This window comes from Mirounga leonina, unplaced genomic scaffold (genome assembly GCF_011800145.1).
Source record: "Mirounga leonina isolate KUSES-001 unplaced genomic scaffold, KU_Mleo_1.0 Mir_104, whole genome shotgun sequence".
In the NCBI taxonomy this organism is placed as follows: Eukaryota; Metazoa; Chordata; class Mammalia; order Carnivora; family Phocidae; genus Mirounga; species Mirounga leonina.
The window spans coordinates 6181759-6198695 of NW_023270231.1; the positions used below are offsets into that span (position 1 = coordinate 6181759).

At 41.4% G+C, this 16937-nt stretch overlaps 1 protein-coding gene across 1 annotated transcript in view; it reads right to left on the bottom strand.

Moving 5' to 3' along the window:
* ATP10B (ATPase phospholipid transporting 10B (putative)) overlaps positions 1 to 16937 on the bottom strand; it is a 113636-nt gene that overhangs the window by 9409 nt on the left and 87290 nt on the right. Inside the window, exons 17-20 of the mRNA XM_035013732.1 lie at positions 13857 to 13982; positions 7291 to 7491; positions 5504 to 5584; positions 4151 to 4255 (exon numbers count right to left, since the gene is read on the bottom strand). Coding sequence (XP_034869623.1) covers positions 4151 to 4255; positions 5504 to 5584; positions 7291 to 7491; positions 13857 to 13982 — 513 coding nt within the window. The remainder of the gene's footprint in view (positions 1 to 4150; positions 4256 to 5503; positions 5585 to 7290; positions 7492 to 13856; positions 13983 to 16937) is intronic.

The window sequence follows — 16937 nt, forward strand, 5'->3', positions numbered from 1 at the left end:
TATAACAAGCATTCTTGAACACGTCTCTGTATATAACACATGCAAGAATATTTCCAGGGTGCATCATACTTAAAAGTGGAATTGTGTCATAGCAGATGAGTACTTAAACTCCTCCAGCTATTTTCAAATTGCTCTCCAGAGTGGTGGCATCAGCTTATAGTTTGTGGTCTACTACCAGAATATGAAAGTTCCTTCGTTGGGCTTTATTATCTTTCACACACTGCTGAGTTAATTTGTCAATAATTTATTTAGAATTTTTATATCTGTTCATTTAGTGAGATTGCTCTATAATTTTCTTTCCTTGAACTGTCTATACCTATTTTGGTATCAGGATTATTTTAGCCAATTTCTTTAATGGTGACTGGTTTATTCAGGTTTGCTGAATGACCTTGGTTATGTTTTGGTAGATTTTATATTTAAAGAAATTATCAACTTGTTTTAAATTTTCAAAAAATACTTAAAAAATTGATATCCATAATTATCAGTCTTTTTCATATTTTTGTGGTCTTTTCTGGTGTCTTTTCTTGGATCGGTTTTGTCAGAGATTATTATTATTATTATTTTTTTTAGTTAAAATTCCAGTTAACATACAGTACCATATTAGTTTCAGGTGTACGATATAGTGATGCAACAAGTCCATACAATATCCAGTGCTCATCAGAACAAGTGCACCCCTTAATCCTTATCACCTATTTAACCCATCCCCCACCCACTTCCCCTCTGGTAACCATCAGTTTGTTCTCTATAGTTAAGAGTCTGTTTCTTGGTTTGCCTTTCTTTTTGCTTGTTTATTTCTTAAATTCCACATAAGAGTGGTATTTGTCTTTCTCTGACATACTCGCTTAGCATATACTCTCTAGATCCCATCCATGTTGCTGCAAATGGCACGATTTCATTCTTTTTTTTTTATGGCTGAGTAACAGATTAGTTGTTATTAGGGTTTTGAGGAACTCAGTTTTGGTTTTATTGATCCTTTCTATTGTTTCCTTGATTTTTCTCTTTAGATTTACACGATAATTTTTTAAGTTCCTTGAATCAAATTCTTGTTTTTTAACTTTTTGCTTTTTAATTAAAAGGATTAGATTCATCCCGCAAGTTTGCATATATGGTATTTTTATAGTCATTCAGCAGTAATTCCCATCATGATTTACTCTTGACGTCATGAGTTATTTAGAAGTACATTTTGAAATTTCCAACCATGTTAGGTTTTTTTGACTATCTTTTTATTGCTTGTTTTTAATTTAAATGCATTGTCAGAAAGGATGATCATGATTCTTTCAAATTCCTGTAAGAATTCAGAATTTGGTCTTTTTCTTTTAATTTTTGGTATATAGTCTCTGTTTTTGAAAAGATGCATGTTTACTAATACATTAGATCAAATGTGATAATTTATTCCAGCCTTCTATATTATTTCTATTTGATCTGTCTGTTTCTGATAGAGTTGTATATAAATCTCACACTACAGTTGTGAATTTGTCTATTTGTCCTTATATTTACTGGACAAAAAAATCCAATCTGATAATTTTTGCTTTTAATAGGTGAATTAAATCCATTAACATTTATTATGAATACTGATAGATTTATTCTGAACATCTTGTTTTGTGGAGTTTTTTGGCCATCATTTTTCTTTGCCCTTATTGATCTTTCCTACATCCTGCAGAATTGATAGTTTCCTATATTCCTCTTATTTCTTTCCATTCCTTTATTGTTAAACCTTAAGTTTTGAAGATATGTTTTCAAGTATTAAGAGACCTTAAGTTTTGAGACACACTAAATAAATATGGACTTTTATGGAAAAATTGACAGTTAAATGCCTATTTCTATTCTTTTCCTATTAATGATAAAGGCTTTAGCATAAATTACCTGTTGAACAGTCCTTTCTTACCATGATGTTTTTTCTTACAGTTTTGGCTTTTGTGTTCTTTCAGAAGTATTTCTTTTTTTGCTGAGGGTCTGGGAGTAGCAAACCTTATAATGTCTGTTTATTTGAAAATGTCATTTATTTTGCCCTGGTTTTAAGTGATGTGTAACTGTTATTTCCCCTCAGGTCTTTGAAGATAATTACTCCATTGTCTTCTAGCTTCTATTGTTTTCTCAGTTTAACTGCTATTCCTTTTCAAGTATTTTGTCCATAGCCTCTGGTAGACTTTAAGATTGTCTCTTGTACACTATATAGTTTCACTATGATATATCCAGGTGATTTGTTCAGATTTATTTTGATTAATTTTCTTTCTCAATGATTATCTCTTCAGATACTGTTTCTCTACCATTTTTTTTCCTTCTTCTATGACCCCTATTATGTGGATGCTGGAGCCATTTATTCTAGCTATTATTCCTTTGAATTATTTTGTCACATTTGTGTGCATTCTAGATGAGCTCCCAATAATATCTTCCAATTTGGTAGTTTACTATTTGCCAGAGTCTGATCTCGAGTGGATCTCACAAATTGCATTTTTTAAATTTGACAGAGAGAGACACAGTGAGAGAGGGAACACAAGCAGGGGGAGTGGGAGAGGGAGAAGCAGGCTTCCCGCAGAGCAGGGAGCCCGATGTGGGGCTCAATCCCAGGACCCTGGGATCATGACCTGAGCTGAAGGCAGACGCTTGATGACTGAGCCACCCAGGTGCCCCTGCATTTTTAATTTCAATTACAAAATTGTTCATTTTGAAGAGTTCTAAATGTTTCCTTAGCTTGGCTCAGTTCCCAATATTAAAATTGTGTCTTTGACTCTTATCTACCTTCCTCATGGCTTCTGATAAAACTGTAATTCCAAATAGCATGTCCTTGTCAACTTTTCTTCAGCTTGCTTTCTTGAGTGGGCAACTCTAGCCCAGACCTAGAACCTAGCAGTAAACAGGGCTCCAATCTTCCTTACTCCATAGGAACCAGACTCCCTACAGCCACAGTCAGTTTCTTGTCCTGGATTCTGGGAAAGCCTTCAGTTTGAGCCAGTCCAGTACCTCCTCCTCCCATCTCATTGTTTTTCAGCCTCTTCTGCTGCTGGTGCTTCTTGAAGAAATTTATCCTGTACTTAAGCTTGGCTATACCTTTTTGGTTTTATCACTTTGTTTTATTTGTCTTTGGCATGACCTGGAATAGAGGGTGTCTGTGATCTGGAAGTTTCCTTGGGTGGCTCTTACTAGCTCTCACATCATAGGCTGATCTAATTTAGTTAACATCCATTACTTTGCAATATATGTATATCAAGTGATTATCCTGTATACCTTAAACTTATTGAGGTATAATTGACTTACAGCACTGTGTAAGACTAACCCCACCCCCCAAAATCCACAAAGTGCTCTGGGAAGTTAAATAAGATAATAAATTAGAAATCATATAAATAGGTACCTCGTATATGATTTTAAGCTTTTTGTTTTTATAATTACCACTGACTACAAGAATTTAATGAGAAAGCTGTCATTGCCTTCTTAGATACTGAAATGTGATATCTGGACATGCTTGAGATGTGTTTACATGAAGGTAGCCTTCTAATCTTTTATCCTGAAATTAAATGGAGAGCATATACTTCCCTAACACAGCCTCAAGTATGGTCAGCCTACTGTTTTCCTCATCTCTGAAATACCCCAAAAGTTTTTAACAAAAAGACCTATTTTTGCAACAAATTATCTCATGGTTTTATAGATCTTAGTTTTATAATCCTGGATTGATGATAAGCAAGTTGAGGTGAGGGACTTTATCTTTTATACCTGTCTCATCCCTGTACAAGTGGGACACAGGAGTTCAGTAGTTATTTATTATTATTTTTTATGTTCAGCTAGTCATCATACAGTACATCATTAGTTTTTGATGTAGTGTTCAACGATTCATTAGTTGCATATAACACCCAGTGCTTACCACCACACGTACCCTCCTTAATACCCATCATGCTGTTACCCGCCCCCAACCCCCCCATAATCGTCAGTTTGGTTCCTGGAGTCCAGAGTCTCTCATGGTTTGTCTCCCTCTCTGATTTCTTCCCATTCAGTTTTCCCTTTCTTCCTCTGTGGTCCTCCGTGCTATTCCTTATATTCCACATATGAGTGAAACCATATGAAACCATGAACTATCTGCTTGACTTATGGAGTGGATCAATGATACAGAGTAAAACAACTGAAATTTTTTAGGTCAAAGGGGTTCTGAGGTACTTACCCAGGTCTTCATTTCCATCGCCTGGTGCAAGAGGATTGTGGTGAGGGAGATGGTATTGATGGGTGTCCCAAAGGTAAAGACATCAATATCAGAATCTTTGTAGGTCTGCAGAGGAGGATAAAACAGGCATTATTAGATATGCCCTGGGATTCAAGGTAGGTGTCACGGGAGGGGAAGGAATGAGGAGAAGATATGCAGCTGCCATCCATGGGGAACTGCCGCAAGGAACAGACAAGATGAGGAGTGAGTTAATAGGGCTAAATTCTTTGGAAACACATTTGTGGCAGAAGACATGATGGTTATTCCAGAACACTGTGGAATGAATGAACAAAGAATTTATTGGGCAACCAGCAAGCACAATGAAAACTGCTGAAGATACTTCTGTGTCCACCTTCAAGGAGTTTGTAGTCTACTAGGCAGGGAAAATGTGGTACAATTAAGGGGATAAATCATACAATGGTACAAGGTATACAAAATACCCCGGGGGTACAGAAGAGAAGATAATCAGCTGAGACCGTAATAAGAGGAGTTAATCTCTTGAAAAAAGAGAGGAAAGGCAGACCAGGCAAAGGTGAGAACTTGAGGGTGAAAAGTTCAAATAAGCCTGTTGAGCACAGAGCGGGGGCAAAAAATGAAGCAGGAAAGGCAAGCAGAGCCCTGGAGAAGGAAGGTATTGTAAAACAGGAAATTCAAATGAAGCACAAAATGACTGCCTCCTTGACCCATCTTGTTGCTAACTGCAAAAGAATGTGAGGTGGGGTAGACACCACAGTTTTGCACTTGCCCCACTTTCTGGTTCCCTATCCAGGAGAAATAGAGCTACACTTCACTATCTCAATTCCCACTCTTTAAACTGGGAACTAAATTGAGACGGGGCTGGTATCCCTTGCTTTTATTTCAGATAATGTAGTATCCCTTATTAGCAGAACTTACTGCCTGAATGCATGCTGCCCTGACCTTGGAATCACAAATCTAAATATAAATCAAATACCCTCAGTGTTCAAGTAAGAAATGGTAAATGAGTGTAGAAGACTAGGTATAAGACAAAAGCGAGTGGTAGGGACCATGGCAAACTGGAGAACATGCACCCCATCTAAACAGAGCTGTGAGTCAATTCTGGATTTTTGCCATGTGGGAAAAATGACCCAGTGTAATGATAGCTTCCAGTTTTTCAAAAGCTGGCAGAAATTAAGATGTTTTCAAATACTCTGAGTTGGATGTAGTCTGCAGACGACCTGCTTGGAGCCTCTGTGCTGCAGTGTCCAGAAAGACACTACTAGTCTAGGATTTCATATTAACAGGACCAGTTCCACTCTGTGATTTGTGTGGTTAGAATGGGATTATAGAACTTACCAGGTATGGAATGAAGAAACAGACAAGGCTCTGGTAGAATGCATCCACTATGGAAATCCAGAAAGTCATCAGGTTGTAGCACTGCCAGGAAAGAACACATGAACCCCCCTCAAAGAAAGCCTCTATTCTTTGTAAGCAACTTTCTTGTGCTACCTGGACAGAAAATATGGTATTTACAGCGTTCTTAGAGGCAACAGAATGGAAAAATTAAGAGCATAGACCTGGGGATGACAGACCTTAGTTCAAGTCCCAGCTCTGCCACTAACTGTATGACCTTGTGACAGTCATTAAGCTGCTTTGATAACTGGTTCTTCTTCCACAAAAAGGATAAAAACAACACCAACTATCTCATTGGGTTTTGAGAAATCTAAATACAATTGTGCTTTAGTACCCAGTAAGTGCTCAGTTATTAATAACTACCATTCAGGGCGCTTGGGTGGCTCAGTTGGTTAAGTGACTGCCTTTGGCTCAGGTCATGATCCTGGAGTCCTGGGATCGAGTCCCACATCGGGCTCCTGGCTTAGCAGGGAGCCTTCTTCTCCCTCTGACCCTCTCCCCTCTCATGCTGTTTCTCTCTCTCTCTCTAATAAATAAATAAAATCTTTAAAAAAAAATAACTACCATTCATTAGCACGTTACTAGTGCTAATACACACTTGGTAAGTTTAGAGATTCTAAGGTTTCTACATAATATCTGATGGAGAGGGAGCTCTCCATCACAGTCCAGGATCACAGATTCCCAAGAGACAGGGCTCAATGGCTTCAGAGACAAGTGTTCTCATTTTTGCTTCCCTCTTCCTGCCTTCCCTCGAAAAAGAAACTGTTTTCAGTTTGTTTTTGCTACATTAACTTTTCTTACTGTTAGATACTCAAGGAATACGTTATACATCTAGCACACCACTGGGAGGAGAAAAATCAGAAGAGCTATGGGTGTATGTGTGCCATTACCACGTCTCTCTTGCCTGATGTGCTAGGGTTGCTGTGTTGCTCTCCTCCCATTTTTGGGTTAGGACTGGGCTTGGTTCTTTGTCGGCTGTCCACAAAATATTACTAGCTCTCAAACACCACATCTGGCTTGGCCCTCCTTTCTCCCAGGCATAGAGGTATGCTTATGCATTTCAATGTTCCTTTTCCCAGAACTCTTCCTTCAAGGCAGTCAGGTTCCCTGTCTGTCTTTTCCATCTAGTCTCTGGGCTGTGTCTGTGCCAGTCTGACCACCTGGAGTACCCACGGTCTGACTTCTCCAAACCGTTCAGGGTGTCAGTGTGACCTCTTTTTGCCTTCTAGGAGATCATCCTGGTGGTTTCCTAGGCCTTCTTTAGTCTATGGGCTACCAGCAAATTCCAGACTGTGTATAATCTTGAGTTCTAAACTTTCTTTCCCGACATGAGGTAGAAGCCTTCATTTGTGAACACCTCACCCCGTGATGAGCAAACTAGCTTTTAATCCCAGGGGTTCCTAACCCAAGCCTTGGGGGGTTCTGTCAAAGGCCTGGAGAAAGGGGCCAGCTGAGGACAATGGGATCTTTCTGTTTGTCCTCTCCCCATGCAACTAGGGCAATCCCATGTTAAACATGTGATATAATGAAGAAATAACTCAAAAGAAAAATACCCACTGGTCTCGTCCATCACCCTCAACAACAAATGGGAAACAGGCCAGGAATGGGGAGTGGAGACACTGGGTCACATGGGAGATAAGAGGCAAAGTGGTGACCTGAGTGCAATGCCCCTGACCCCCAGATCAGTGCTCTTTCTCTGGCAGGGAGGACCTGAGGCCTCTCCATCTTACCTCAGAGTTTTGGCCACTCTTGTACAGCTCAGGCAATGCCAGGAGTGTTTCTCCAGAGATGTCTTTATCGAGGACTCCAAAGACGAGAGGAGGCAAGGAGGTGAAGAAGAGATTGAAGAATATCATCTGCCAATAATCGATCATGGTGGAGCCAGAAAAACCACAGAAAAACTGGTACCAGAAGAGCAGGTTGACGTAGCACTGCAGGCAGAGAGTGTGGCCTTGTGAGTGAGGACCCACGGGCAGTGGTCACCAGCAGCTGCTTAGGAGCCTCTGGCAAGTCACAACGCTGACATGGAGCTTCTGTTTTCTCATTTGTGCCATGCAGAGTTGTGTAAGTATCAGAGATAACTAATCCTGAGAGCGGCAGCTGCTGATAATACTACTATGAGGGTTCTTTAGGACCTGAAAGGAATTGCACCAACTTGTTAAGTACCCTATGCCGGTTCAAAGCACAGACTGTGGAGGCAGAAAAGGCTGGTTTGGAATTTCCAGGTCTGTCACTTACTAGCTATGTGATCTGGAGCAAATTGCTTAACTATTCTGAATGTCATCTTGCCATCTTTCAGATGGGAACAGAAGTACCTAGACCATGGCATGGGATACCAAAAGGCCGTTATTATGATCAGCAGTGTGGACAAAGAAGGGGGTGCTCCTGGGAAGGGATGATAGAAAGACTGGACCATGGGCAGGAAGTGTGGCGGGAAGAGAATTTCATGACGTTTTCTGCACAATATTTTCCTAATAGTCATGCAACTCAGAAGGGTGAGTAAGAAATCTTCTCCCCAACTGTTTCTTTATGCTTTCTAAAGCTGTTTCCCACTCAAAACCACCCCACCTTGAGATGGGCTGGGTCATTATATTGTCTACCACACTGTAATATGGTTTCGTGACTTGACCAAGGTGAAGCTGCTGCTCCCAGAGTTAGAACTAGAACTTCTCAGCCTTGTGTGACTGAAGGCACAAAAAAGTGAAAGGTATTGTAAGAAATCATTCAGCAGGTTTGTGTACAAACTAGAATGCTCATGTCCTAACTGCTGGGCCAGTGTTATTTTGAAGAGGGTCTCTAGAATTGTAATAATATGGACATGTTAATATTAGTAACAACAATGATTATTACTGAATCTTCTATCTGTGCCAGGTGTGTGATATATACTATTTTAGTATATAGTACATTAGATGTGCAATAGACCTAATTTGTCCCAACAATCTTGAAAGATTATTGCTAATAAAAAAATAGTATATATATTAGTTATATCTTGGTAATAATATTAATGTTATTAGCCCTATTCTACAGATAAGGAATCAGGCTTTAAGATACCCAGTTACCTCTTGTCCAAGTTCAGAGCTAGAAAGTCACACAACTAGCATCTGAGTTTTCAAAGCTCTTTCTCTTTGATCACTCCCAACATTTTTCCATCTCCTATTGGATTGTACAATAACAGTTGTGACTGAGAATCTTCTAGCCAAGGAGCTCCATCCTTTGGCTTTTCTGCCCAGGTGACCAGTGGGAAGTTTCCTAGCTCTGAAAGAGATCCTGGTAACCTGACATATCCTGGACCTTGCACCTTTCTGTCAGAAGGAGTGAGAGGACTCAATCTGTTTACTGTGCTGCAGGTAGGTTTGAAATATATTATGGGCAGACTTTGAGTCTTGAGATCAACCACCACCACTTGTGCACGTGACGTGGTGAGTTTCAGAAGAACTTGAAGTACTGAAGTCCCCTTGATACTAGCATTCAGCAGCTGTTTGAGGCTTTGACCTCTCTCTCTTTTTCCCCTTGAGAAACTTGCCTTGCTTCTCCCTCTCCAGCAAGATGGGAAAGAGTAACTCTTATCTCCCTTACACATAGGTAACTTGAGCAGCTCAGATGGGCTGAGTGACTATACCAAATACCCTTGGCCACTTGGGGCTGGAACTGTGACTTGACGCTGTAGAAGCCTAGGATGCCAGAGCTGGAAGTGACACCATCTTACAGATGAGGCCACTAATAGAAACAACAGCAATAACAATAGCAACAAAAAGACCTAAAGCACTTACTAGGTGCCAAGCTCTGTTCTGACCCATTTGGTCCACCTAGCAGCCCCATGAGGCAGTCATGAGTACTCCCATTTTACAGTTGAGGAAACTGAGCCTCAGTGAGAGGTCAAGTCATTGGGCTGGCAGTAAGAGCTGTTAAGTAACAAATTGGAGTTCAAACTCAGATGTTCTGGCTCCAGAGTCCACCCTCATAAATGGGATGTGGGAAGTGGATGCTCTTGTTAAAATCAATTCCAGATCTGAGACTATAGCTCAGTCTCTAACACTAATGTCCAGAGTCGTTTATCCTACACCGTGAGAGGCCAGGTGGATCCATCCTAAAGTGCTATAAGTGGGGAAAGTACTGAACACAGAATGCTGTGATTGGCAGTTTCTGCCATGGGTGCCAAGGGAGCAAGGCAGCAAGTTTGCCAGCTGTAGGCCATCCTCTGATATTTGCAATGTAGATCTGGCCTTTCTGACACCAAGCCTCAATCTTTCCTTTCCAAACTGAAGCTTTTAAGTTGTACAAGCTTATCTGGTAGATTCTGTAATGCTTGACCTAGTTTTCACCTAAGCTCCAGCCATAGTCTAAGCCAAAGGAGGAAGAGAGCAGTGACCTGGCTGGTGTTGGAGGCTGTCTGAAACTCTCCGGCCAAGTGTGATGATATCATCCCATGATATTTCTTGAACAATTTATGTTGAGACATGGTGCTAGAGATGCTCGGACGGCAGACAACACACAAAGAATTTGACAACCACTGGAGAAGAGGGTGCTTGGACCTCTGGGAGGCCCTGAATGCCTTAGTAGTAAGGACATTCAGTCTGGGGAGTTTGGGGTATAGTAGAACTAGGTCCAATCCTGATTCTGTGACGTATTTAGCTTTGTGATCTGGGCAACCCCTCTGACTTTCAGCTACCACATCTATAGATAGATAATAACTGTCCCTATTCCCACAGGACTGATGAAGCATTTACTGTGTACCTCACACATATTAACTCATTTATATACATAATGACCCTGTGAGTTAGGTAGTATCCCCCTTTTTCAGGTGAACAGTCTGAGATACAGAGCTTAAGTAAGTTACTCAAGGCCACATTGCTGTTAAGTAGCAGAGTGGGGCTGGTATTTGAACTCAGTCTGGTTCTAGCACATATGCTCTTAACCCCTATATTACACTTAGCTCTCATAGTTATATATATACACAAAGTTCTGAGGACAGCATCTGGTATGTGGTAGGTTCCCTATAGATGATGATGGTGGATGTTAATGCTAGTGATGCTATGCCAAACAGTAACCAGCTGTGCTAAGTACCAAGGACACTACAGCAATCAAGGGTAGCATGGAGAACTCTGGTGACCTGGGTGTCGGAGAACTAGCATTTACTGACCTCCTTGCCTTATACTTCACACATGGGCAGTATCGAAGGGCTTTAATCCCTAGTCAAAGCAAGAAAACACTGCTTGGAGATCACTGGCTCATTTTTCCATAGAACTGTTCTTACTGAATTATAATTTAATATTGTTTTTATCAAGGGTTGTTAGAAAAAGGTACCATATGGAGGTTAATTTTCATTTCCTACAAAAATGCCACAGAAGACAGTTTCTTGAAGGTTTTTGTGTGACCTTCTTCTAAAGGTTTGCTTGACAAATTGATCTCTGAATTTATAGCAAAGAGAGTGTGTTCCTCCTGGAGAACTGGTCTGCTTGCTTTAACCAGACATTTAATACTTAGCATCTTATCCCAGGTTCCTGGTGCAACTGACCTCTTTCCTTTCTGTGGTTCTGCTCCATACTCTTATAAATTTCCCTTCTAACTTCTCTATTGCCTCTGTTTTTACTATAAGTCACTTTCATCTCTTTTTGGAATTAGATACAGTATATGATATAAAATTATAAACGGCCTAAAATATTTTCTATAAACTCAGCTTGTCAAGCCTCTCTTTCTTGGCAGGGAAACTGATTAGGTCAAGAATCTCCTGGTGATATGTCCATAGCACCATGATCTTCTTGAGGGAGATGTGCCTAAGAAAATAATTGAAAAATTTTCATCTTCTTTTCCTATAATAGTACTTCTTAATCTTTTGAGGTTCATACAAATTACCAGGGGCTCTGACTAAAAGCTCCATTCTGAGGTAGTAGTTCCAGGATGTAGTCTGAGGATCTGCATTTCTAACTAGCATCTAGCTGATGCTAATGCTGCTGGTCCAGGAACCACATTTTGAGAAGCAAGATTTATGGAGACCAGGAGATGACAGACTACTTCCTCCAGGCCAAAACTGGTCATAAATAAGGTTTTGTTGGGACACAGCCACATCAATTCATTTGCATGTTGTCTATAGTCGCTTTCATTGAGTAGGTATGATGGGCTATGTGGCCCACAAAGCTAAAAGTATTTCTTACCTGGCCCTTTGCAGAACAAGCTCACTGAGCCCTGATTTAGACTGTCAGCCTCAGGAGGCAGGGACACAGATGTTCAAGAATGATTTGAATAAATGAAATCAATTGTTGTTTTATTGTCCCAACAATACCCTGGAGGAGTTAAACACTTCAGTGTTTCCTTCCTCTGCAGGGCCTGTTAGGACCTTGCTTGCTTCCACTTCCTCTGGCTGGAATCTTTGCATTTCCGAGGGTGCTCCCGGAACCTGGTGACAGCATCAAGGGGGGGGGGGGGGACGGGGGGAATGCATTTTCCTCCCAAGAAGCTACAGTGCAGTAATTAATTCATTGTTCAAATTTCAGAGCAGGCAGGGTTTTAATCCCCTCTGAAATTGGTTTCGGATGTGGAAGTCCTAGCTCTCCACCCTCTAATTGCAATGGGGAGATAATGTGGCATGAGTATCACAATTTCAAGCACGGCACCAGGCTGGAAATCAATACCATTTAAGCTTTGCAAGCATGGCTGGCTGGAAACGTTTCCTTTTCTATTTCACACATTTAATGCAGAGAAGGGGTTGTGCTTATTCAAAAGAACGGCTCCTTTGGAGGCAAGAAAAAAAAAATTAAACGGGAATTTTGAATTCTAAGTAAACAGTCTCTCATGCTCAGAGTGAGTTTCAAGTTAAATAGAGTGACTTGTTTGCATAGACTTGCTGAATATTACCATCCAGTTTATCGAATTTACATTATTTTTTGTCATGCTGTTTATTTACATATACATTGAACTGTGCACAAAAATGCTTACTCTTGAGTGAGGGCAACTGTGACAGTGCCTAAATCAGGACTGGGAGAATGGAACAAGGGGACAGAATGCAATTTCACAGCTGCTACTTGGCTAATGCGTTTCTCTGCCATCACTCTACTCTTAATCCTCCCTTTTTCCTTATGCAAACAGGAATCAGATTCTACTTGGAGACTCTTGGGGATTATTCAAAGGTCCTTGAACTAGGTAATGAAAACTCGGGCCCCTCGTTCCCTCCCTTAGTACAGCAATGTTCTGGCTTCTTTCAATACCCATTGTTAATCAAGGGCTTTCAAATAAGAGCCTGTGACACTTTTAATAGCTCAGTTGGTGTGTGCCTGCTTTGGGCCCTTATCAACAAGACAGAAATGAGCATATTTTTTTAGGAGAAACAATGCTATCTTCCTATGATTGTATCTGTATAGTTACATGCTTTCCTGAGCTCTGACACTAAAGCCGCTTGACAATACTTCTAGGGACAGAGGGAGTCCAAGTGTCTCCATATTATTGATGAAGAAACCTAGGTTCAGAGAGGTTAAGTAACTCTTCTAAGTTCACACAGTATGCTAGAGTCAGGCAAGACTAAAACCCAGATGATCTCCCCAATCTAAACATTTTTGCCACTAGACATTTAATGTCCTGACCTCTGTGAATTCCCTGCTGGGAAGGCTGGGGAAGCTGAAGTGATACATAGTCTCAGGCAGAAGCCAGGGACTCCAGTCTTAAACCTGTACTCTCCCAAGGGGTGGGGTCTGGCTCTTGCATTGGGGTGGCTCTATCTGGGGAGAAAATTTAAGATACATGTCAGGCTAATTATCCTTCAAGTCCTTTTTTCTTGTAGTCAGAAAGTAAATCCCATTTATGGAGTCCATCTAAGAGCAATGACAATAGCAATAATGATAAAAATAATGGCTGACTTTATAGGATGATTACTATATGCTAATAACTTTATATACACGCTCTCATTTAATCCTTCTAGCAAATATAGGAGAAAGGTACTATTATCATCCCCATTTTATGGATGGTAAAACTAAGGTATAAGGCCATTACCAAATATAAGAGCCTAGATTTGAACCAAATGCGTTCAACTCCAGAGGCCATGCTTGTAACCACTCATGTTGCCTTCTATGTACCAGGTGCTTTCCATACAGTATTGCTAATGCTCACGAGAGTCTTAGCCCATTTTACCAAAGAAGAAATTGAGACCCAGAGAAGTGAATTATATTGCTCAAGTTCACAGAGCTAGTAGGAAAGAGTTTCAGGATTCAAAATCTAGGCCAGCCTGGTTTGTCTTACCACTGTGGTAGGAGTGGGTCCCCTGGCAGGGCCTCCCAAGGCCTGGGCAGGTCACCATAGTGCTACTCACCACATTCTTGTAGAAGTAGTACACCACCATCCTGGCCAGGCGCGAGTAACACCAGTGGCCATGCACAAGCAGCAGCTTCTTGAGGTGTCTGAAGCGGGATATGGCAAAGTCGCTGGACATAACAGCCTGAGAGGGCAGAACAGAGACATCGGCTTCTATCCATGGCCACCAATGAACCAAAGAGTCTCCCTCGAGGGCTATGCTTTGTTTTAGGTCCATAAGCTGGAAGGGCCAACTCTGTCACTCTGTGGCACCTAAGGTAGTTCTTTGGAATTGGACAACCCATCCTTTCTTCTGGAAACTCCAAACCTCACTGGAATCCAAGAAAGCAGCTCGTAAGGAACTAGTGGTCTAGTCTGTCCCTCCATCTCCTTATCTGATAAACATTAACTGTGGCCTAAAATGTGTTGACACCATGCTAGAGATGTGATGGCTAACCAGAAAGTAGGGGCTTCCATGCAAGCAATCCTCAATGCTCTCAACCCCCTTGGTCGCCTCCTGTGGCAGACCATTTGTTCCGTTCTTAGATGGAGCTGATGGCGGGATAGCTCTTCCTTTACATGGAGCTGAAATATGCTTTCTGCCCTTGGGATTATTCAGAACATGACATAGTTCATGGTACTCTTAAAAGTATGAGGTTTGGAAGTGCCTGGTTATAGACCCTGGTAGGTCAGGCTGTTTAAAGTTTCCCAGCATCCATTTCATTTGAAAAAGAGAGAGTAATAATTCCTAACACACAGGGTTGTGATTGTTCAAATTAATTGGAGTAATAAATGTGAGGTGCCTAATACAGTGCTGGCATATGGTAGATACTCAAAAGGTAACTGTGTTCTTTCATCCTCACCAACAAATTTAGGCAATGCCTCCTGTCTGCACCAGTGGTGAGAATACAGTTGTTAATGGTTCAGAGCCACAAAGTGGGGTCTATATTAGTAGGAAACATTAGCAGCTCAAGTTAGTATGCTTGTCCCAACCTGAATTTTGACTCCACTAGGTACACTTATTAAAGTGTACCTTATAGGGAGGAGCAAGATTGCGGAGGAGTAGGAGACCTGGATTTCGCCTGGTTCCAGGAATTCAGCTGGATAGGGATCAAACCATTCTGAACACCTATGAACTCAACAGGAGATTGAAGAAAAGAATAGCAGCAACTCTCTGAACAGTAAATCGACCACCTTCTGGAAGGTAGGACGGGCGGAGAAGTGAATCCGAGGCGATACTCGGGAGGACAGATGGCGGGGGCCTCTGTCGGCCGCTTCTGGCAAGTGATAGAGCCGCGGAGCACAAAATCAGAACTTTTAGAAGTTGGCTCTGCTGAGGGACGTCGCTCCAGTGGCTAAGCGGGGGGTGGAACCCTCGTGGGACAATGTGGTCTTAGGACCCTCAGGGTCACAGGAAGACCGGGGGTGCTGGAGTGTGGCAGACTCCCAGGTATCAGAGTGGGGAAGCTGGCTGCAGAGACGGAGCCAAGGAGTGGAGCCGAGGAGTGGGCTCTCAGCTCGGGGTTGCCATACACCGTGATCCGCAGCACGGTCGGGCCACTGCTCCTCCAGCAGGGACCCAACAAGCGGCAGATCTGGGGAGATTCCCCTTCCCCCCCCCCCCCAGGAGGAGCAGCGTGGGAGTGCACTGCAGGGATCTGCTGGGTCTGGAGACTCCACACCGAGTCGGGTGCCAGAGATAGAAACACTTGGTAACAGGCCGCGTGAGCACAGAGTGCGGCTGGAGACCGGGGAGACGGGAGTGACTGACTGCTTTTCTCTGGGGGTGCACTGAGAAGCGGGCCCCCAAGTTCTCGGCTCCTCTGGGGCAGAGATTGGGAGGCCACCATTTCACTCTCATCCTCCAAAACTGTACGGAAAGATTGCAGGGAACAAAAGCTCCTGAGAGCAAACCCGAGCAGATTACTTAGCCCGGACTGGCAAGGGTGGGGCAATTCCGCCTCTGGCAAAGACATTTGGGAACCACGGCAACAGGCCCCTCCCCCAGAAGATCAGCAAGAACAGCCAGCCAAGACCAAGTTTACCGATCAATGAGAATGGCAGAACTCCAGTGCTAGGGGAATACAGCACATAGAATTCATGGCTTTTTCCCCATGATTCTTTAGTCTTTCAAAGTTAATTTTTTAAATTTTATATTTTTTTTGAATTTTTTTTCCCTTTTTCAACCAACATCTTATCAATCCCTTTTTAAAAAATCTTTATTTTTCATTTTTAGAGCCATATTCTATCCCTTCATAGTACTTAACTTTATTTTTGGTATATATATAAGTTGTTCTTTCTTTAAAATTTTGGGATACAGTTTCTTCTAACAGAGCAAAATATACCCTAAATCTCTAGTGTATGGCTTTGTTCTAGTCTCCTGCCTGATCACATTCTCTCTCTCCTTTTTAAAAATTTCTCTTCTTTCTTTTTTCAAACAACTTATTTCCTTTTATAAAATCTTTTATAATTTTCATCTTTACAGTCATATTCCATCCCTTCATTGTATTTACCCTTATTTTTGTACATATATATAAGCTGTTCTTTAAAATTTTGGGAGGCAGTTTCTTCTAACAGACCAAAAGATGCCCCAAATCTAGTGTGTGACACTTATCTATTCACCAGCCTGACCATATTTGATCATATTCTTTTTTTTATCTTTGTTTCTTTCTTTCCCTTTCTTTTCCCCTGGTTTCAGGTCTCTTCTGATTTGTTTAGTGTATCTTTTTCTGGGGTCATTGTTACCCTGTTAGCATTTTGTTCTCTCATTCATCTATTCTCCTCTGGACAAAATGACAAGATGGAAAAAAATCACCTCAAAAAAAAGAACAAGAGGCAGTACTGACTACCAATATCGACATTAGTAAGATGTCAGAACTGGAGTTCAGAATGACGATTTAAAAGATACTAGCTGGGCTTGAAAACATGTAAGATATTAGAGAAACCCTTTCTGGAGAAATAAAAGAACTAAAATCTAACCAAGTTGAAATAAAAAAGGCCATTAATGAGGTGCAATAAAAAATGGAGGCTCTAATTGCTAGGATAAATGAGGCAGAAGAGAGAATTAGTGATATAGAAGACCAAATGATGGAAAATAAAG